The sequence below is a fragment of the Podarcis melisellensis genome, assembly GCF_964234715.1.
Source record: "Podarcis melisellensis genome assembly, chromosome: 7".
Taxonomy (NCBI): domain Eukaryota; kingdom Metazoa; phylum Chordata; class Lepidosauria; order Squamata; family Lacertidae; genus Podarcis; species Podarcis melisellensis.
Window position 1 is genome coordinate 78383978 of NC_138539.1, and position 22652 is coordinate 78406629.

Here is a 22652-nt window from a genome sequence, read left to right on the forward strand (position 1 = left end):
ATCCACACGAACCAAAAGGGAGCCCCAGTCTGACCAACAGCAGGAAGAAAGATGCTCCCAGCCCTTCTCCTGTAGGGCTGCTGACCTGCTTCCTCCAGGGAGGCACCTTCACCCTTGCAGGTTCCATGACAGCCAATAGTGCAACAAGTGGCTTTCCTGATGTGGTTCGAGTGCCGTTAAGAGACTCGGCTGCAGCTGCTCTGCAAAGCCACTATTCAAAGCACAGGAGCCCTGCTGGAGGGGCCGGGTGGCAACCCTACACACTGCCTTCCGTTTCAGGATCTCTTCTTGACGTCCAAGCGCTGCTGCTCAATAAAGACTTTGACTCTGCCATACGTATTGCTTCTTCATTGCTAGTGAGTGGCAGATGGGTCTCCTCCCTGACCCCAGCCTAATGGTATGCCTTTAGCAAGCTGCAGGATGGGTCTCTGAAGGCAGTGAGCTGGGAGTTGGAGGAGCTCAGCAGCCTCTCCTCTCTGTATTTGTTCAGGTACTCTAGACTGCGAGGGGGTGCACAAGGTGGGGTTGGTGCTGCTATTAGGGTGTATAAGGCTGTATTTGAGGGCGTGAGGAGGGGGAGGGAGATTTAATCTTGTTGAGTGGCTAGCTTGCCAGGTAAGACGTGAGGCAACATACTGTGGTGAAAAGGGGAGATTGATCACATGGGTTGCCAGTGGGAGGGCTGGTCTCATGCAGGAGCCATTCTATTGGCCCATGTCGTGCTCCTTCCTGATTGGTTTAGGTAAGCCATCGTGTTCTCCTCTCTCTGCTTTTCCTAATATGGTGCTGAATTTTAACCTGGAGCCCCTGTGTGTAAAATGTGAGCTGTCTCCTTCTGCAATACCTGTGTTCATTGTGTCTGGGTGTTGGGGCAGGGGACAGAAATATGTGCCCTTTGATGCCTCTGGGTTTGGGGTGGGAGGATTGCTTGCTGCTGTGCTTGAGAGGTTAGGGAGCAGCTCTGTGCCATTTTGCAGTGTGGGTTTGAATCCCAGGAGCATCCTCTCTTTTCCTCCCGACATCACATTTTTAAGCGATGCCAAAGGTAAGTGAAAGCATCATTTCCCCCTTAGTGTGCGCTTGGAATCCTTTCTGCTGGTTTTGCTTGCTTGCTTCTTTTGAACCCAAGGGTGGATTTCTGAGCCCTTGGTGCAGAAGGGATGTGTTGTGTGGGCTTTCCTCCCTCCCTGTTGTTTGTTGTGCTCGTGAGTAGCATAAGGAAATCCCAAACCCTGTTTAGAGGAATGCCTAAGGACTGACAATACCTGGGTTGTTGCTGGCTCTGCCACTGAAGGCATGAGAATGCTGTGCTTTCATTGTGTGTGCTACAGAGATGCCCCATTGTCATGCATTCGTTGGCTGGATTTGTGTCTAGGAGGCTCCCCACGCAGAAATTTACTTCTCAGCTCAGGGAGGGAGGGAGGGAGGGAGGGAGGGAGGGAGGGAGGGAAAGAGAGAGAGAGAGAGAGAGAGAGAGAGAGAGAGAGAGAGAGAGAGAGAGATACGTGGAGGAAATGTTATGGGGGCAGGATTTGGATGTGCACTCCTATTGTCCCTCACACAATTTGCACTGCATGGAGGTGGTGGGACCCCAAATAGGGCTAAAGTAAGCCTCCGTTGTCAAAAAAATGGATAAAACATTGAAGAACACAATTGCTTTTCCAAATGGGTGAAGCAAATGACCCAGATTGACAGGGAGAGAGGGAAGCTCATAATTTAATTAGTTTTGTGTTACACTATTGGCTTTGTGCAAGCTTGCAAATTTAGCTGGAGATTGGGAAATTTGGGTGGCTTGGGGCTACGTATGACAGGATAATAGAGAGTCTGCACTGGGATGTTACTTGTTTTCATGACTTGATAAACATAAAGAAATTTAAAAAGTATTTATTCCTACAGCAAGCAGTAACTGTTTACCTTTACTTTATTGCTGAGAGAGTTCATAATTTCAGTAACAGAGGAAACTGTGACGTCTCCAGCCATGCTAAATGGTCTGACTTGGGGTTTGTCTCCTGTAAAGCAGTCAATCTATGTCTATTTACAGTGCAGAAAGATGTACTCTGTCCAGTTCTGTTTATTATTACATTTACAAGTTTCAGCCATGTGCCGTTTGGTGTAATTAGTGATCCCTTTTCAGAGGGGTCAGAAAGGGGGGGGGGTATTCCCAAACAGATACCACTAGCATAAGACTAACTTCTGTACGATGTCTAGATAGCCTTTTTCTTGGTATCTTATGTATAGGTATTTGAATACATTGAATTCCAGACTCCTTGAACGACAATTGTTAAATTTAACTGCTTTTTTTTGCCCAGATGCTTCAGGTTTTCAAATAACATCTGGTTGCTTCACATGAGCTAAACGATTCCAACCTTTCTGTCAAAACGGATTACCCTTAATGTAGATGCATATAAGGTTATTGTTAAGTGGTCGAAGTAGCATCATTCCTGAGAATTTGTGCCTGTTTGTGTATTTACGCCAGCGGTAGGTTTTGTATGTACTTGTGCGATGAGAGAGGTTAAAAATCCAAATTTGTTTTTGTTTGCTAGCAAGTGCCCCAGCCTCACCTCGGGAAATGATCACTTTAAAAGAAAGAAAAACAGACTACGAGTCAACCGGAACAAATGCTACTTATGGAAATAAAGGAGAGCACACTTCTAGGAAAGACGCAATGACAGGTGAGGCAGATGTTGTCGCATGTTATACATTCAAAAACAATTGAAGCAAAAGTATTGCATATACCTGTATGCAACACATTTGCAGGCTTTAAGGTTTGTGGAGCCTCTTTAGAGTCCTTCCCAAATGTAGCTGTGTATTTGTATCGTTTATCATTATGCTGCGATCTGAGCTCCAGCTGACATTTCCTTGTACTTGTGATATTACTAGTGGCCATAAATTGAGCCCGTATATTTTGTATGTGTCGTACATTTAAACAGGTCTGTATTGTAGCTGCAAGCAATAAAGCATTGCTGGGTTAGATAGGAAATTATGATTTCTGTTCCTGCAGCATAATGTTTAATTCAGTGATAAAGCTTCGTATAAGAGAGAAGCTTGCATTCTAATTGTATTTTTTCTTCCATGGGGAAAAGAGGTTTTATCTGGTTTTATAACAACATTCCCTCCACCCAAACAGAAGGGCAGAGACGTGACTTGCACTACACATTTTGGCTTTGTGGTGTAACCCTAGATGAGCACGTGTCGTGATCTCTAGCTATAGCTTTTGCATGAATATCACATGGCTTAGCAGAAATTTGAATAACCACGCATCAGATGAGTACTCTAATCACCAGGACTTCATTTATATCTTTTTATCTGTTTTATCCTAAAGGAGTATAATTTTTTTCCTACTCTCTTTAGGCACACCTCAGTGAAAAATATCTCGTTCCTCCAAAGCTTTGAGGAATCAGCTTAATTATTCATTGGTGTTAGCTACTGGATATTTAAGACCTGGATGTTTGTATTGCTTTCTGAAAGAGCTGCCACTCCTCTCTGGCCCATAGGGGGCTGTGCAGGGGGCAATAAAGTGCATTAGTGGATTTGGAGGAAAACTATCTCACCCAAGCCTGCTGTTGGGAACTGCTGCCTCAATTTGGCCCTCTCTGCCAGTTGTGGGAAATGGTTGGCAAAATAAATAACTTGAAAGGGAGAGAGACTGTAGGCTTGTCCACTCATTCTGGTTACCCCACCCATCCAACTCAGATTTGGGCTTAGACAGAGAACAAACTTACAACATGCTAAAAATTATTGTCCAAATACACACACAAGAGGGAGGCATCAGCCGACTTGACAGAATCCTGAACAGGGACACTTGTGAAGAGGAGATCTTAAGAGGCCTTGTGCATGTTGACTAGTCCTGTAATTTGGGAGGATTTAAAACCATGCAACTGCAGGTGGCTAAAGGTAGCTGTGACTAATCTGCCTTGGCCTCAGCTTGGTGACAATCTCCCCTCTCAGCACCTACCCATCTGCCAAGCTAAGCACTTGCTGGGCTTGTGCTGCTATCATGCCGAAGCATCTGTCCAGTTGTGACACCTTGCACGGTGGCGGCTCACCTTCCGTTCCCCACTCCAGGCACAATTTTATATTTGTAGCAAATCCCTATATTAACCAAAAGTTTAAGCAGAAGGCAACAGAGAGGTGGAAATGTGTTGTTGCAGCTTCCCTGGATATTTTTGGTTGTGCACAGAACATGTTTAAACTTAGAGCTGTTCACTTTTCACTTTCTTGAAATGGCTGTCGAAGTAAGCTCTCTCCCCCTTCATTTCCAAGGGGGCAACATTTGCCCCCTGGGTGTGAAACATACAAGCATGGTGAGATGGAGGGATGCTCAGCTACCAAGAGAACAGGTGGGAAATTGTATGTCTAAATATTAACAAAAGTAAATAATAAGTATTCGTAATATTTAATTCCAGAGGTGGTAAACCACAGGCCATATCAGGCGCACTAGGCTGTTTTAAATGGCCTTCCATCACAGCACTGGGCTTGGAGGAAAGAAGATGCCTTTGCCTCCTGGCATTACTGCAGCTTCAAAAAGTCAGGATGCTTGGAGGGTCAGGGGGGAAATTCGAAGGGAATTTGCGGGAGAGGCTGCACAGATGCAGAAAGAGACCAAAGGGCAGGGGGGACAGGATTGTTAGTGAGTGTGAGGAGGCCTGCAAGGGAAGTCAGAGGGAAAAGAATAAATTCTGGGTTGGCAAGCCCAATGGAAATCTACCTACGAAAGAATGGAAAATAGCATAGGATGATACGAGAAACCCTACATTACAGAAAAGGAACTAGACAGTGGAGCCCAGGGGTGAGAAAGGATCCCAAACCCTAGTGGTAGGGATCCCATCTGGCTCTTTCTTAATTTTCTAAGAATTCCTCCATCACAGCATTGGACTTGAAATCTACAGAACCTCTAGACTGTGGTACTCTTTCCTTGCTGAGATTCAAGAATGGTACCAGGAATCGGGATCTGCTGCCATTCTAAACATCTCATTCAACAGCAATTCTATTACATTGAGGATCTAACACAATTTGCTACCACTGATCGCCAAATCCTTCAGGTTTTCACCAGGATTTCAGCTAACAGAGCCGAAAGATGAAACAAAATGGACAAAAGCTATGTCGTAGCCAGCGTGGGATCCTTCGCTCCTCACTAGATTCCGATCCATCAAGAATTTGTGACCAGCTTCCACATTCCAACAAGGTATTGTGCTTTTGGTGTTGGATTGCAGAGTTTGAGACCAGGGTCGTCACTTCACACATTTATTCATGGCCAATTCCAGTATCTGTATAATGCAACTCTTGCACATTCACACTTTACATTAAAATGTTCCCCCAAAACTTAACCTGTGATGCAGGCCTAATGTTGAACTTAGCTGACATTTGTGATTTGTCTCTAAAGTTGATAACTTGATTTTGGAGGACATGTTGCTTGTCACGATCTAATTTGGTAACACGGAAGGCCATACAAATATATTAATACTTTATAGGAGTTGCAGCACATTCAAGCTTATTTGAAACTCCCTACCTACAGATGATCAACCAGGCGCCGTCACTGTATTCTTTTTGCTGCCTGCGAGAAATGCCATTGTGAATTTTAATCTCAACTTTTTCTCTGTTTGAAAGTATTAATGGCATCAGTAAAAATTTACATCTTGTAAACTGCTTTAAGGGCTTTTTTTTTTACACTCAAACAGTGTATAAATTTCATGCAATTAAAAACATATTAAGCAAGCTCTAGTAAAGGCAAAAACAGTTTATTGCACTTTATCTACTCTGGCTTTTTCATCTTGGCTGATACACCAGTGCTTTTTCATACATATTTGACCACCAACCCCTTCTCTCCCTCCCCCCCCCCCATTTTGCCTGAAATTTTCTCTCTGCCTCCTCTACACTCGCTTGTTTTAATTGGGCACAAATATACACAAGCAATATCCTCATTGCTGCCCTGTCATATTCAGCGATAAGCTTAGACAACAAAGCCAAAAATAATTGATCTGCAACAGTTTGCATTATCTGATTGACAACAGAGATCACAAGTCTTATTTGCTTTTTCAGGTTATCTCATCTGAGCTTGGGGCACGTCGTTACCACATCAAACGAAGCCTCGTCTGAAGAGAAAGGGAAGAATAAATGAAAGAAAAACATATTCTCTTTGTGTATGAAATGTATACATCACCTTGAAAAAGAACCTCAACAGGCATGAAAACAAAACAGGCTCAGCCAACCTTAACAACAGTTCAATAAAACATACTACAAAATTGCAGCTTTGTGGGCCTTTTCTTTTTTTTAACTCCCCCCTGGCCAGATATTGTACACAGGTCTTCTTTAAGATTGCTTTGCAGGTACAGATATATGTTTTCCAATAGCATAAAGATATCAAACACATATCCTGCCTCTGAATAAGTGCTTAAGTGCTAGCAGGGAAGGGAGATGATGGAAGAAAGCAGCAGCAAGAATTCCCTGTTGGAATGAGCCTATTACTCCCAGATCTGACCCTTGAAGGAATCTGGACTAAAGAGTGGGGCAAAAACCCTGAGTTTTCCATTTCATCCCCACCAGTAACAAGATTTGGTTCCAATACTGTATCTATTATGTGTTCAGATATACAGCCTCTCCCATGTCACCAGACATCATTATTATTATTCAGCTTCACTTGGCAATCTCTATTATCAATCCCTCCTTACAAAAATCAAAACTACAACACCCGTGTCCGATTTTTTTTTTAAAAAAGAGTTTTTTGATTGAGCTGCTTGATGCCACCTCACTCCAAATTTCTAAGCACCCACATAAAGTGGCCTCGCAAAGGAGGAGGAAGAATGAACCCAGAATGACTTCCAGATAAAGAGCTCAGAAAGCTAGCAAGCAGCTAATGTCACACTTGTCTGACTTTGCCACAAGGAACAACCAGGACCCATTCAGCAAAGGGATAGTCTGGCCACACTGGTAACCTCAAGCTTGGGCTACTGTAATGTGCTGCCCTTGACATTGGTCTGGAAACCGCAGCTGCTGCAAAATGCAACAATAGCTGTGCTACTCACCGGGGTGCTTTACTACATGCATGCTGCAACACTTTTAAATTGCACTGCTTGCCAGCTACTGAACTATGTTCAAGGTTTTGGTTTTGACTTACAAAGCCCTGAAGCACTTGGAACGAGGCTGCCTACAAGAGTGCATTCTTTCCTACTGTCTTCTTATGATTTCCTAAACAATCGCAACCTTGGTGTTTATAAGCGATTCACATGCTATTTTAAAAGCCAAGTTCTATATGGCCACAAGTGGTTTGTTTACATGCAAAATGGTGAATTTGCAGTTTAGACTATGATATGATATGTTCCTGACTCTTGGGTTTCAATCCTACTGGAGATAATGAGCCATTAGGGGGTAATGAATGCCACATGCTATAATTATCTGTTCTGTGAACAAATATAGATGGCCTGTAGCTCTTGACAATCAAATGCATTGAGTGACTCCATGCTCTGGTGTATCAATGGAAGAAAAATCCCTTCTGTCATAGCGTATTGATTATTTTATACATCTCTGTCATTTCCCCTTTTAGTGCCCTTTTCCTAAACTAATAAGCCCCAAGATGCTTAGCCTTTCTTCACAGGAAAATGCTCCAAAACCTTCATCATCTTAATTCGCCTTTTCTCTGTCTGCTCCAGTCCTGCAATAACCTAAACTGAAATGGGGCCATCACCAGAACTGTGTACAGTGTTTTCAATGTGCCTGCATAACTGATTGCTAAGAAATGCATTATGATGCTTGCCTGTTTAAACCACAAATTACCCTTTTCACTTGCTACTAGCTGGCTTTCTGTTTCGTAACACAATTCCCTTTTCTCCCCCCTTCTCATCTTCAGCTCAGAACACTGGAATCTCTACTTTGTACAGAAATTCTTATGGTGCACCTGCTGAAGATATTAAACACAACCAGGTATGTGGCCAGAGCAATTTATTGGTTTTTGAGCCATAACAGAATCTAACACATAAAGAAAATACGAATTGTGGGGAGGGCATTTTTGTGAAACTGTTGCCAAACTCTTGGTTTACTTATTTTTCAAATTAAATTTATTTATTTTTCAAATTAAAGTGATGGCCTAAATGCTCATGATTTTCACACAGTGTAATTCAAAAATATAGAATCAAAGCCATTTGAAAATAATATAGAATCAATGCGATAAACAGTATTATACTAGTTCCAGCACAGGAATGAGGGCATAATAATGTAGTAGTCTTTAACGATAAGGAAAGCAAAGTTCAATTATTCCTACCTTTGTCTCTATCACTACCACTCCAGCAGTGTTCCTGCAAGAAGGAAATATATAATCACTTTTTCCGATCAAAGTTTGTATAAAACTATCTGATAGCAATTGTTAATGCTTTTCGGGGAGGGGTATTAACAATATGCATGCAAGGATTCTATAGGATTCATAATATATGAAGAACAGTTCTCTGCTTCACATTTCTTAACTATTCCCATCTAATAATAATAAATTTTATTTATACCCTGCCCTCCCCGGCCAGAGCCGGGCTCAGGGCAGCTAACACCAGTAAAATTACAATAAAAACATAATGGGGGGGATTTAAAATACAGGTTAAAATGCAATTTAAAATGCAGCCTCATTTTAAAAGTAGCCCATAGATCAAAACCATAAGGGGAGGGAAAAACACAAGGGTCAGATTGAGTCCAAACCAAAGGCCAGGCAGAACAGCTCTGTCTTGCAGGCCCTGCGGAAAGATGTCAAGTCCCACAGGGCCCTAGTCTCTTGTGACAGAGCGTTCCACCAAGTCGGGGCCAGTACTGAAGGGCCCTGGCCCTGGTTGAGACCAATCTAGCCCTGGGAAATGCCAACATTTACTGGTCAAATATGGAAATGAGTGTAAAACTCAGCAGTTGCTGAAGACCATGTTCTTTTTGAGCAGCATCAGTAAATGTCACAAATATCTGTGTTATGATGCTTGTTTTGGAAATTTACCAATCTGCCATCATAAACAATAAGTAAATGTCATCTCAAGGCTAAGGAAAAAGGATTACATCTGGCCAATATAATTTAGTCTTGAGATGTATTAGTAAATGTCAGGATGCCCTGCCAAAACTTGAAGAATTTCTGGTTAATGGTGTTCTGACATTTTCTGTAACAAAAATATAGGAAAAGAAGATGGCTTCTCTTCTGTTGCTGTTTCACTGGGCTTTGCTAATGGGAGGAGCTGTGGTCTAGGTGACACATGACAATTAGCCATGATTTGTTTGAAAACTAGCTGGGGTGGTTTTTGTTGTTGTTGTTGTTGCCAACAAACCACAGTGTGAGCCCCATAGCTTACAGATCATGGTTTGTTTTACCATGGTTTGGCATTATCTTTGAATTCAACAACCTTGCTTAACCATGGTTTGCTAGGCCACCTCACCCCAGACATTTGGCAGAGACACGAGAAGGGCAACTGGAAAACAAACCACTAGTTGCAGGAGCAAGCTATGAGTTGTTTGTGAGGTACCTCATGCCTTGCTGAGCAAACCTTGTTTGAAGGTAGTAGATTATGCAGGAGATAATCCAAACATGTAAGGTCTGAACAGGAGCAAAAGACTATGGTTTAAAGGGCCAAAGGGAGGGTGTGATCAGGGTCAAGGGTCGGGTTCCAGAGAAGACAGTAGGACAAAGCAGTATCTACTTGGCTACTTGAGCAAGAAGTTGCTCAGACTGAGGGAGCAAGGCTTGTGCAACAATTATATAGAGAGAGCCCTTGGTCTGGCTAGGCTGAAGTGCAATCTCTGGCCATTATATGGGTGACACCGCAGTTCAACAGAGGTCAGTCCAATGATTCCTCCTGCCTGAACTTCTGCATCCGACTCGCAGCATCTTACACAGCAGAGTGCACATTTTCAATCCAATTTGTTTTTCCGGCATTCTGTGTGGAATGAGCTATATTTTACCCCAGTCAAACACCAAAAAGTATCCTTACCTCTGGACTGCACTCTGCTAAACATCTTAGATCAAAAGAGCTTCTCAAAATTGAAGCCTGGGGAAAAATAATAGCTATTATTATTAGACATTTATTTGTATGGCACTTTTTGTTCCTAAAGTCCCCAAACGTAAGGGCAACGAATTAAATTACAACTGCACAAAAATACATTAAAACAAGATAATACCATCAATCATACCAGCAGTATAGATCAGCAGGATCATGAGATCAGGGGATACATCTGTTGTCATTAAAAGCAGAGCAAAAAAGAAGTGTCTTTTGTGTCTGCTGAAAAGAAGGGATCATGTTTGTGTGTCGGTGTGCCTGTGTGCCTGCTTCTAGAGTTCTTTAGTAAGTACTCAGGACTGAAAAGCTCAATACATTGGTACCTCGGGTTACAAACAGTCCTGCTTACGAACGCTTCGGGTTATGAACTCCACAAACCCGGAAGTAGGTTTCCCAGCTTGCGAACTTTGCCCCGGGATACGAACATAATCTCCTTCCAGGGCCACGGGTTAAAAACGCTTCGGGTTAAGAACGGACTTCCGGAACGAATTAAGTTTGTAACCTGAGGTACCATTGTAATTTCAATTAGCTTGCTGCCTGAATATGTGAGGCAGGAAGCACAATGTAGGAAGTTAGCTCCTTGTCATCTTGCTGAGCTTCTGGTGTTCTTCCAATTTAATACTTTGAAAATTATCTATTGGTAGTTTATTTCTCATGCTGCTTTAACTGGAGCTTGGAAGATACAGCAGAAAAGTGCCTGGGAAAGGGAATCAGCTTTACGCTATGTACCATGAGACATTTCCGAAGCCTTTTTCTTCCATTCTTTCTCTGGTTTGCAAATGTTCCCACAATCCCAAAAAGCTTGGCGACCCTTGCAGCAGACCCTTTGCTCTTTAACCGTCTCTTTAAGCAAAACATCTGTTAGGAGCAGTAATCAATGCAAGTGCAAAGTAGTCCATTTAGGAAGATCAAGCAAAACAGTGCAATTAATTCGGGGGGGTGGGGGCCTAAGAGATTATGAATGCAGCTGCTGAAATGTGGGAGCATTCATACTGCCAGCCCTAATAAGCATCGTTAAAGTGGAAGCATCTTATCTTCCTCCCTAAATGATAGCTTGATTCCCATCGCAGCACTAATACCTAACAAGCTGAGGCTTATTGTTCTGTTGATAGGTCTCAACACAGCCAGTTCCACAGGAGCCCACTAGAAAAGATTATGAACCATATCAGCCATTTCAGAATTCAACAAGAAACTATGACGAGTCCTTCTTTGAGGACCAAGTACATCACCGTCCTCCTGCAAGCGAGTACAATATGCATCTGGGACTTAAGTCCACCGGGAACTACGTCGACTTCTACTCGGCTGCTCGGCCCTACAGTGAACTCAATTACGAAACAAGCCACTATCCTGCATCTCCGGATTCCTGGGTTTGAGATTTGGGCAAGGAAAAAAAAACAAAAACAAAACGGCTCCGGGAACTGTGCATGTGCATGCATACCACAAGACATTCTTTTCCTGCAAATTTAGTTTGTTAAAAGCCTGTTCCATAGGAAGGCCCTGATAACCAAGTGTGGAAAACTTTTAAGATGCTTTTAGATGGCTAAAAGATTTGGACATTAAGCACGGGAGTGTCATTAGAAAGGGGGAAAATGTATATGTATTTCTGTATCTATATAATCCCGTCTCTCTCTATATATATATAGATATAGAAATATATTGTGGGGAGGGGGGGCAGCTTTGCAGTTGGCCCTTGTATGTAGAGTGTAAAACAAATAGTGCTGTATATTGAATGTGGCTGAAGGAAAGAGGGGAAGGTGCAACAGCCGACGTAGGACCAGAGTTAAGCACAAGAAAACGAATAGTTTACAAAACCTTAAGGGGGACAGCTTCTCACACTTTTGTTTCCTCTCCTCATCCATTGTGAATCTAGGCTTCAAGTTGCATTTGAGGTTTCCTCTGTACAGCAAGATGTTTCTTGCCTTTTGTTAATGCATTGTTGCAAAGTATTTGATGTACATTACAGATTTAAAAGAGAGAGAGAGCGAGAGAGAGAGAAGCGCATTGTGTATATTACACCAATGCCACAGTGTTTCTTCATCTATGGTTCTAAATATTGCTTCAATTTCAAAACTTTGAAATATGTATGAATTTCCAGGGGGGGGGAGAGGGGTTGTTTTTTTCTTTCTTCCTTTCTTTCTTCCTTTTCTTTTCCCCAGTGCGTTTTAACAAAACAAAAAACAAAAAAAACCAACGGAATATTTAGCAGTATTGTTCGTTCTGATATGTGAATTTGTTTGTGGCAACTAAAAAAAAAAAAAGGCATTCAGCAGTTTCTGACAATTAACATTCATCATTCCACACTCCTTGTCAACGAAGTGCTTTTTCACTGCCTAAAATTTTAGATGTAGATATTTGAAATAGATTTTTTCATTTATACCAGTTTTCTTTATGATGATACAGTGTTAAAAAGAAAATAAATTACAATTGATCTGTCATCCATATTTGCTAAGAATGTCTATTTCCAAGAATCCTCCATCTAAATACACATTCTTGCTTGTGTGTGTATGTCTGTGTGCGTATGTATGTTCCCCCCATGTGTGCATAATATTCTGCGTGTACGTTTGTGAAGCATAAAGCGTGTTCTGTTGCAATGTTGCCAGACATGAGAGAATTCTCATCTACCTACGAAACTCGGGGTGGGGGAGGCTCTCCACAAGATACGAGACCTTTTATGCAATCTCGTACACAAATACATAGACTTTCAGGCTTGCTAAGTGCAGAAGTAATCTTCGGACCAACAAAGGGAGGTTAGCACAGAAGCAGTTCCCAACATCTCATACAACAGTATGAGTGGGAGAGTATGCTAGAGGTCAACATTTTCATCTCTAGTGCAGCTATAGCAGCAGAGTACAGCAGAAAGGGATTCCTTCCCCATTTATCCAGATAAATTGTGTGCTGTTTCCCTTTAGTAGTGCTGCTGAGGACTTGTAAGGGACTGGGGGATTGTACAAGAGGAGGAGAAATCCCGATCCTCCTTTGCTTTAGGTTAGGTGTGAAGGACAGCCAATATCCTTAGGTCCCAATAGCCAGAGGTGAGGAATTTCTGAGCAATGTCTGGCATCACTGCCCCTACAAGCTGAGAGTCCTCCCTCGCTCCCTTCCCACCACATGTGGTCTGTCCTTTTTTGAAGAAGAAGAAGAAGAAGAAAACAAAGAGTTTTGAGACTGTGCTACTGTGGACTGATAATCTGGCCACACTGTTCCATCTGCTATTGCCTCTGTTATTTTTTTTATTTATATATGTATATATTAAATTTTTCTCTACAGTGGAAACTCCAGTATGTATCGCCCCTTCCTTGCAGTGAGAGCTGACTGACCATCATTGGGGATTCACGTGGTTATCCAGCCCCAAGTACGCTGCTTACTTTTCCCCCAAGGAAAGAAGGGAAAGCTCAGCCATTCATCCACAAACTCCAGTGTGAGAAAATGACTGAGCAGTTCTTTGTCAAGCATTTGAATCAAGAGAGCAGATTCCGCTCCTGTGAGGCATCAAGATTAATGTAACTGCCCTAAATGTGAGTTAACACTCTTGGGCCATCTGCTAGGTGAGGTTCCGTGTTCATTCCCCACCCCAGAAGAAGTCAGAATGCAACAACCAAAATGACAGAATGCATAGCTGAAAAGGAAATAAAGGTATATAACATTTCAGAGAGCAAACAGTAAATTGGTATCTAAACAGTATCCTATCCACCATCACAACCCATGGAAAATACAGACCACTTCTGTACATTGTTTAATCTGGTGTAATATAATTAATGAAAAATAACATGTTTGAAATAGTGCAGCAGAGGAAGAGGGGGGACTGGGTCTCCATCATTTGACAATTGTTGGTAAGTATAAAAATATTGCAGTTCTGCATTGTATGGTAAGGTAAAGGTAAAGGGACCCCTGACAATTAAGTCCAGTCGTGAACGACTCTGGGGTTGCGGCACTCATCTCGCTTTACTGGCCAAGGGAGCCGGCATTTGTCCGCTTCCACAGACAGTTTTTCCAAGTCATGTGGCCAGCATGACTAAGCCACTTCTGGCAAAACCATAGCAGCGCACAAAAACGCTGTTTACCTTCCCGCCGGAGTGGTACCTATTTATTTACTTGCACGTTGGTGTGCTTTCAAACTGCTAGGTTGACAGGGGCAGGGACTGAGCAACGGGAGCTCACCCCATCACGGGGATTCGAACCGCCGACCTTCTGATTGACATCCCCAAGAGGCTCAGTGGTATAGATCACAGCGCCACCCACATCCCCTTACATTGTATGGTACTCATTATCATTTACATAGTGATGCAATGCACAGCCTTTTTTGGAATTATACCGCAACTACTGCAATTTAACATTTAATACCAGCAGTGTACTGGCTGCAATGCTGAACGCAGAAGGAAAATGGCCTTTGGCCAGAGTACTGGAATACAGTTATCCTTGTTGAGTCAAATTGCTTGAAGCAGATTTAAAAACACAAAAAAGTTGGAAGAATCTGATGTTGAAGTGAACACACTACATTACTATTTGCTACAACGTACAATAACATGAAGCTACATGGCCAATATAAAGTTAATCAGGATTATTTTGAGTTTCTAATAAGTGATGGTCATGTAATAGGACTTTCAGGAGGGGGTCCTCCTGAGTTTGTTACCTGTTGAGTTGTCAGGTTTAAGAAGCATGTGACTGGTTGGGTATTCTTAATCAATGATAATCGTTTCATCTTTGCCTGATATTTTATCACCAGAGATAAGAAAATATTTCAGAATGGCTACCTGTATTAGAGCAGAAATAAACAGATGCAGAGCTATATATTGTAATGTAGATATGGTTTGTCAGTGATCCTAGCACTGCAGTTAACTTTTCCAGGCACGCCTTTCCAATGTACAATAAGCAACCCTCTCTCCTTTTGTAGTAAACTTGGGGGGGGGGTGAGATGTGGAAATCTAGTTGGAGGAAGGGATCAATGGACATATGTATATGAAATATATATATCTCTCACACACCATGATTTTAGATACAAGTTGTTCCTATTTTCTTTATTATTAACTGGGTGGAAATTAAACATGCACTTAAGCATGTAAGTTATCAAAAATTATCCAGTTTTAGAAAGCAAACGTAATGTTACTTCGCATCCGGCATAGCAGTGTCTTTGGTAACATTTCATACAGCGATCTGAGCATCACATTTTGACTTGAGTCTATTGTACATAGGAAAGAAATTTGCTTTGGATGGTGAGTGTGTGTTGATGTCCAGATGTGAAACAGTAATGCTAAGGGCCTGAGGTGGCCATGCGTGCAACAAGATGAGATTCCCACTTGTTCCAGAATCAACAGCCACCTCTGTCTTGCTGCTTCCCATGCCAAAGCCCTTCAGGAGTAATGTACCACAATGAGCTGTTGCTTTGTGCATAGTGCAAGCAAGCTGTTATGCTTGGCATCCAGTTCAAACAAGCTTAGATCTTAACGCTTATTAAGTAAAGTGGTTTACAATGAAAAGCTAAGTAATATAAACAAAAGACTTAAAAAAAACACTGTCGAGAACAGCAGCAGTTATATATTTCAGCTGCTTTTCCTATTTCTGTTGGCAAGAGAACAGAATTTCTGGGCTCTGGGTGTAAAGGGACCTCTGACGTTTCCCTAGCCAATAAGAGGACCTTCTCCAATCTCACATGGAGGACCTGAATGCAGGTTGCTGGTCCATGAGATAAAATTTAGGACCTTTTTGCTCTAGACTTCCACATTCACCCTTAAGATTTGATTGGGACAAGCTTGCATTTGAACAAATGGGCATGCTGCCATCATGTCTCGTTCCATCATCACTAATAATGCATAGCATAAATACAAGCTTGACAGAGCGTGGCAAATGTAGCCTAAAGAGAAGTCACTTTCAAACTGTCCCAGTTTATGTATCCTGAAGGTTCTGGGAAGCCGGGTGTGGACTTTTAGGTGACAACATTGGCAAATGGTTTGGAAGATGGCATACCTGCCTATTGCCCACATTCCTATGTCATATAACACCATCAGAGGAGTGTTGGGCACGTTCTAAGACGTTTGCTCTCACCGTCTGCATGAGCCCAAGAGCTGAGCTAGCACTCCACACAAAAGGAGTGTAGGACATGTTCCAGAATCCTGCAATATGCAGTGGTTCTGTTGTGCAACAGATGTTCAAGCATTCCTTGCAGTCAAAACAATAAAGGCAGAATAGAGAGTAATGTAGGGCGGGGGGAACCTCTGCCCTAAATAAAATACTGGGGGCTGGGGGTGGGTAATAAGATTTTTTTATAACTAAAATGCTAAAATAATAGGAGATGGGAGAACAGCTGTTTGGTGCAGGAAGGGCAGAAAGCCAAAGAGTTCAGATCAGTGGCGTAGCGTGGGGGGTGCAGGGGGGTGCCGGCTGCACCGGGCGCAACATCTGGGGGGGGCACGCTTGCACTCGCAGCTCTCTACCCCTACCTGGCTCACTCACTCTCTCTCACTGCAGTGCTGGCTGTGCGAATCCGAGCCGAGCCGCCAGGTTGTTGCCCACTGTGGAGGGGGTGGGTGCCAGGCGTGTGGTGCGGAGAGAGAGCGAGGGACTATCTGGGGGAGGGACAGTGCAGCGGCCGCCCAGCGCAGCGCTGAGTGCGGGAGAGAACCACACCAGACCAGCCCAGGCAACAGCAAGAAGAAGCTGGCAGCGGCGGCAGGTTAGGGGGCGCAAATTACTTGCCTTGCCCCGGGTTAGGGGGCGCAAATTACTTGCATTGCCCCGGGTTAGGGGGCGCAAATTACTTGCCTTGCCCCGGGTGCTGACAACCCACGCTACGCCACTGGTTCAGATGTAGCTGTTGGACAAAATGTGTAAGTCTGAAAAAGGCTGGACATTTAAACAAGTTATTGAGGGAAAGGGGTAGATTTTCCTCTCCCTCCAGCGTTTTAAAAGAAGTTGGAAATACATAGGAAAAGGACAGCTTACACAAGGTAGATTAGATAATCCCTAAACTTTTTATTGGTTTCCCTGACTGATTTTTTTTTTTTGCCAAAGGCCAAAAGCTGCATTATCATTGGCTTCAGATTTCCCTCCACCTTGCCCATTTTTTGTCCTGCAGTAGCAAATACTTATGAGTAATATTTGAATATTGAAACTCCAGTGACATAACAAATCACTTTCCAGCTAGGCATACGTAAATCCTTCACACCTCCCCAGTATTTAGGGGGCTTTGCAGATGGGTAGGTGGGTCAGTCGGTTGGTTGGTCTGTTGGTTTTTCAAATGTTACCACAAACCCTTGGCTGTGTCCCCCCACCCCAGCAATGTAATAACCCACATAGAAAGAGGGATTCCAAAAATGTATAAAATGTATTTGTTGTACTGTAAAAATGTTTGATTTAAACACAGACTTCATTTTAGACTCCTAATCAACTGTGTAGATCTCTATATAAAAAGCTCATTGTTTTATTAAGATGCTGTTTATGGTCTGAAAGGAATGGTTGAGCTATTATAATACTAACAAAACTGCACTACCATGAGCAATATTAAGCTTAAAAAGTAGACATTTCAAGAGTAAAATATTATTTAAACTATATTAATATTGAAAGTACATTTTGGCAATGTATAAACGCCCAAAAGTTAAAATAAATGTTGTCAAGTTAAATGGCAAAATACTACTACTACTACTACTACTACTAGTAATGAGAATCAACAGACTATACTTTTTCATTGTACATGTTGGTAGCATGTACAAAAGCTAACTTGAACTGAGATTTTCTATCAATAAATACTACTGTATTGTGGAGAGTTGCTGTTCATAGTGCAGTATGTGAAAAGCCAAAAGCAAGAAGGAATATATGCAGTGTTGAATATATACAGAAGACATGCCTCCTCGGTTCTCCATACATTTGGGACACATGCACACACAAAATGCTGGTGTAGGACAGTGGCGAAATGTATGATCCAGGAAACCCCAAAACTTCCTAGGTCCCCTAGAACAGTGTTTTTCAACCACTGTTCCGTGGCACACTAGTGTGCCGCGAGATGTTGCCTGGTGTGCCGTGGGAAAAATTGAAAAATTCAAAAGATTTTTTTTAAAAAATGTCAAATTTTCGCCCACTAGGCGGGCGCCGGACTGTGTCCACCCTATTTTCCATCCGTCCTGGATGGGGATCAGATCAGATGGGATCGGATGAGAGCGGACAGGCGGTCCGCTCTCATCCGATTTCCCATAGTGAGCAGCGGGGCTCTGACATCTCTGACACACAGTGCGGAGACGGAGCTGTCATCCGCCGGCTCAGCGGGGATCAGCAGATTGATCCCCACTGAGCAGAGAACAGTCCGCAACGTTTTTGTTTGCCATTAAAGGAAAAAAATTAAACATTTTCTAATGGTGGTGTGCCTCGTGATTTTTTTCATGAAACAAGTGTGCCTTTGCCCAAAAAAGGTTGAAAAACACTGCCCTAGATTCCCAGCTTACTGCATTCTCTATGTTTCTGAACTCCCATCAGCTACAGACAACAATCTAAATTCATCTGGAGGGAAGTATATTGACTACCCCTGTCTTAGGCAATCAACTCTTGGCCCCTTATTCATGCAACCTCATTAAATAGTCCATTAACACCAATGCTTCTCTCATTGTTCTAAAGAATGCTACAGAAATCTAGCATATCATTGGTCAAGATATTGAATATGTCAGAATGATACGAAGACTGTTCCATTTACTTTAGGGTTCTCTCTAGCAGCCATAATAGTGCAAACATGTTATCCCCACCCACCCTGATTTTTATCCTACCTCTTGCTCCTTTGGGGAAGCTGTTCTCCCCCAGCTAAGGTGTTTGCAGGCCAGTTTCACACAGCAGAACACAAGACGCCAGCCACTTCTTCCCCAGCAGATGTTGAAAACGAAGCATGGACAGCAATGCTCCCTGAGCAAATTTTATCCCGAGAATTGGTGCTGTTGCTGGCCAGCTGCTTCCAGTCCAGCCTGTGGCAAGGAGAAAAGGAATGGAAAAATTAGGGGCAAGAGGTATTTTCACTCTACTTAGGTCTAAGGGAAGCACATTTGACCTAAGGGAAGCACATTTGGCCACCACCCAACACAACTGTGAAGGTATGGCCTAAGCTGTCAGGAAATGTTCCTGCTGCAGAACATCTATCCGCAGATACAATATGCTTTTAGGCATATACTGTGCCAATGAAGGGAACTCTGGCAGAGCAAAAACCACCAGCCTTTCTCAAATTGCAGGAAGGAAAGTATGCAAGCAAATGTGGGGGTGCTAAACCTAACACAGGTCCTTTGGGGGCTAGTAGGCACTTTCTCAAACTTGCAAAAGTGCTATGGGTTCTAGCCACAAAATAGGTGTCATGGATTGTGTGACATAACACAAAATGGATATGGCTTAACACAAAATAACTGCTGTATCTAAACGAGCAGATAAACAGATAGAACAAAATGATGTGGGCATGCCCCCATGAGCCACCCCATCAATGGGAGGGAAAGGCATCAGCTACCTCTGCATGCACAGAGAAAACCTTTTTGCACCTCTGGCAGACCGGGAACCTGGGAAACTAATAGCATCACAGAAGGCTTTAAGAGAATAGTTAGGATTCAGGAGCTGTGACAACCAGGAGCGATACTTAGTCAAAACCAGGGATGAAAGAAGCTGTCAATTATGGTTCTCCCACTTTCTCATTTTTCCAATATTAAAATCAGTTCTGCAGCAATACGTTTGAAAAAATCCTCATGAAAATTCATCAGCATTTCTGAATCACAGAACTATGCAATTAGAAGGCACAACGGGGGTCATTTGGTCCAAGCCCCAGCAATGAAGGAATGTTTTACTCAATGTGGTGCTCAAACCCAGTTTAAGAGGCTGACTGAGCTATCCATCATGGGCTTTAGTGCAAACTCCTCCAAATAAACACATTTTTGTATGCAGTTTTGACTAAAGTACACATTTTTGCAAGCCATTTCCTCCCAATACAACACATTTTTGTATGACGGGTTTTTTTTACTAATGTATTCATTTTTATGCACATTTTCCCCAACTATATGCATTTTGATAAACATTGGTTGGTGAACTGCATCGCAAAATTCAGACAAGTGAAATTTTCAAAAGCTAGCTGTTTCGGTTCTCATATTGTTTCAGAAAGTGGAGGTTTGATAGATTCGCTTGCAAATGAAAACAAATATTAATTTATTTCCTATCCCTAGTGAAAACTAAAGAGACCTTGGTAAGGATCAAACAAAAAGGTAGGATGCAGGATACGGATGACACAGGATAAGCATGTATTTCTTGAATTTCAGTGGGTAAAGGCAAGCAGTACTTGGTACCTTTACCTTTTGTGGGGCGGGGAACCACACCTACTGCTTTTTGGGGAGGCTATGGAATAAATTGTTTGGATATAAATGGGGTGAGTTAGGGGCTGTGGATTTCCTTCCTGTTTCCCCATAATGTGAGCAGTGGCTCAAAGGCAAATTGTGTGTCAATATGGCATCTATTAAATGGCAGGCCCATGTTTCCTCTCACCTGCTGCAGCCAAGGAAGAAAAAAAGCAAATGTTGGATGAGGAAGTTTAAGGATAGGAAAGCAAATTAAGTACTTCTCTGGTTCAGATTACAACCCAGACTGGAGAAGAAATCTGGGGTCTTAAATTCTTGCCAGAAACTGCAATCAAAGATTAAAAATTGCTGAGATTCACATTGGGAGGCAGAGAATGCTGAATGTCAGGGACACTGCTAATTCTGCGGCTCACTGGCAACCTTCATGAAAAATAAGAACCCACTCTCTTTTAGTTCAACAAAAGCTTCCCTGACTTCTCAGCTGGTGACTGTTCTTATTTACTAATGGAAATAGGCAAGTGGTTATTTACAAGGCTGAACTAATTGCTCAAATAATTTAGAAGATCTTAGCTAAAAAAGTCTCTCCAACAAGTGGGATGAAATTGATGCACATTCAGAGATTTCTTAAGAGGCAAGCTAAGAACTGAATATGCAGGGTAATGCTGGCTAACCAGTGATCTATTAATTCTGCTAACACCATTTTCATGGGACCATAAGAAGCTGATACAACGTTCATCACACTGCCTGCAATTTCACTGTAATATTCCTATAACTGAGTTGTGTTTTGGCAATGTTTATTAGATTACATGAAAGTGAAGGTGCCCTTTGTAAAGAAACCAGGCTCCCAGCTATCTCTCAGTTAAGAAAACAGTCTGAAAACAAAACTGTGTGATCTTGATTTCTTTTCTTTTTTATGAATGCCTGTGGTTTATACAACTTAAATTTGCATATTAAAGAACTGCTTTCCTTATGTCGAAAAGAGCTGTGACTGCAGTAAAGGAACATTTGATATGATCATTTGATAAAAGAAAATAAGGAAAACTAATGAACCCCAAGAGATACATTTTGCATAAGGAAAAAAGTGCCCTTTCTAAGGCAGGACATTCAGAAGAGAGATGCTCCTTATGTTCTTCTAAGAATGATCAGTCAAAGTAAATAGTGGATTGCATCACATTTTGTCGTGGGGAAGGTCCCCTTACAGAATGTGCTACAGATCGGCATTTGTGTAAATACTGTTGGTAGCTGTGGCTAAAGGAAAGGAAAGTACTGCAATCCCGTTCCAGAAATTTCACCAAGCATCGGCCAACCCATTCCCAAGAATCTCCGCTGTCGGAATGGGGCATCTGTGTCCCACCCAATATGTTGCTAGACTGCTTGGCTGCTCGGCCATTGCCTTGGCTGGCTGGAGATTAGTGGAGCTTGAACAGCATCTGGAAGGCCCCCCAGCACCACAAAGATTGTGATGGTGGATCAGACAATGGGTCCAGTATTCCATCTCCAACAATGGCCATCCAGATGCCTTAGGAAGACCAGAAGTGTGCCCTGACGTAGCAGGTGGGGCTTGTGTGGAACCCCAGCAATCAGAGGTACACTGCCCTTTAATCATAGAGACGACTTTTAGCTTGTCATAGTACCTAGTAAGTCATTTGGTAGACCTGTCTTCCATTTGTGTGATAACTTCTTTAAAGTATCCAAACTAATAGCCACTGCCACATCTAGTAGCAATGAATTCTGAAAGTTAAGTATGTTGGTACTATTTCCTTTTGTTTATTATGAAATGAGTGCTGGCCAGTTTCATTGGATGGCCCTAATTTTCAGTCTATGCTCTCTCTCCATACCATTTATAATCTGATCAACTTTAGTCCTATTGCCTCCCCAGTTACCAGGTAGTCATTCTCCTTTTCTAAAATAAAAGATCCCAAACATGTGACCTGCATATAAATGAAACATCATAAAATCCCACAATATTAAGAGTTGGAAGGGACCCCAAGGGTCATCTATAATAATAATAATAATAATAATAATAATAATAATAATAATAATAATAATTTACTTATACCCTGCCCAGATGGCTGGGCTTCCCCAGCCACTCTGGGCGGCTTCCAACAAAATATTAAAATATAGTAATGCATCAAACATTAAAAGCTCCCCTAAACAGGGCTGCCTTCAGATGTCTTCTAAAAGTCTGGTAGTTGTTCTCTGCAACTTCAGTCCCTCTATTATTTTACAGTGTAGTCCCATTCATGTTTACTCAGAGGTGTGCTCAGGTGTATTCCCCACTAGTAAGTGCATTTAGAATTGTACCCTTCCTCTACTAACTTGTCTGGGAGTTAGTCTTGGAGATTTACTT

General features: G+C 42.3%; 1 protein-coding gene and 1 long non-coding RNA gene across 10 annotated transcripts in view; one reads left to right on the forward strand and one right to left on the reverse strand.

Moving 5' to 3' along the window:
- The window catches only part of LOC309374286 (catenin delta-2), a 213462-nt gene extending 201020 nt beyond the window's left edge, over nt 1-12442 (forward strand). For all 6 annotated transcript variants that reach the window (XM_081919111.1, XM_081919114.1, XM_081919113.1 and 3 more), the window contains 3 exons: nt 2544-2672; nt 7844-7917; nt 11120-12442. In XM_081919111.1, coding sequence (XP_081775237.1) covers nt 2544-2672; nt 7844-7917; nt 11120-11380 — 464 coding nt within the window. In that variant the 3' untranslated portion in view covers nt 11381-12442. The remainder of the gene's footprint in view (nt 1-2543; nt 2673-7843; nt 7918-11119) is intronic.
- LOC309374299 overlaps nt 3589-22652 on the reverse strand; it is a 29768-nt gene continuing 10704 nt past the window's right edge. For 3 of the 4 annotated variants that reach the window (XR_014170491.1, XR_014170492.1, XR_014170493.1), the window contains exons 2-5: nt 18752-18943; nt 9942-9998; nt 8255-8288; nt 3589-6092 (exon numbers count right to left, since the gene is read on the reverse strand). This is a non-coding gene — a long non-coding RNA (uncharacterized lncRNA). The remainder of the gene's footprint in view (nt 6093-8254; nt 8289-9941; nt 9999-18751; nt 18944-22652) is intronic. The other variant, XR_014170494.1, reaches the window with a different exon arrangement.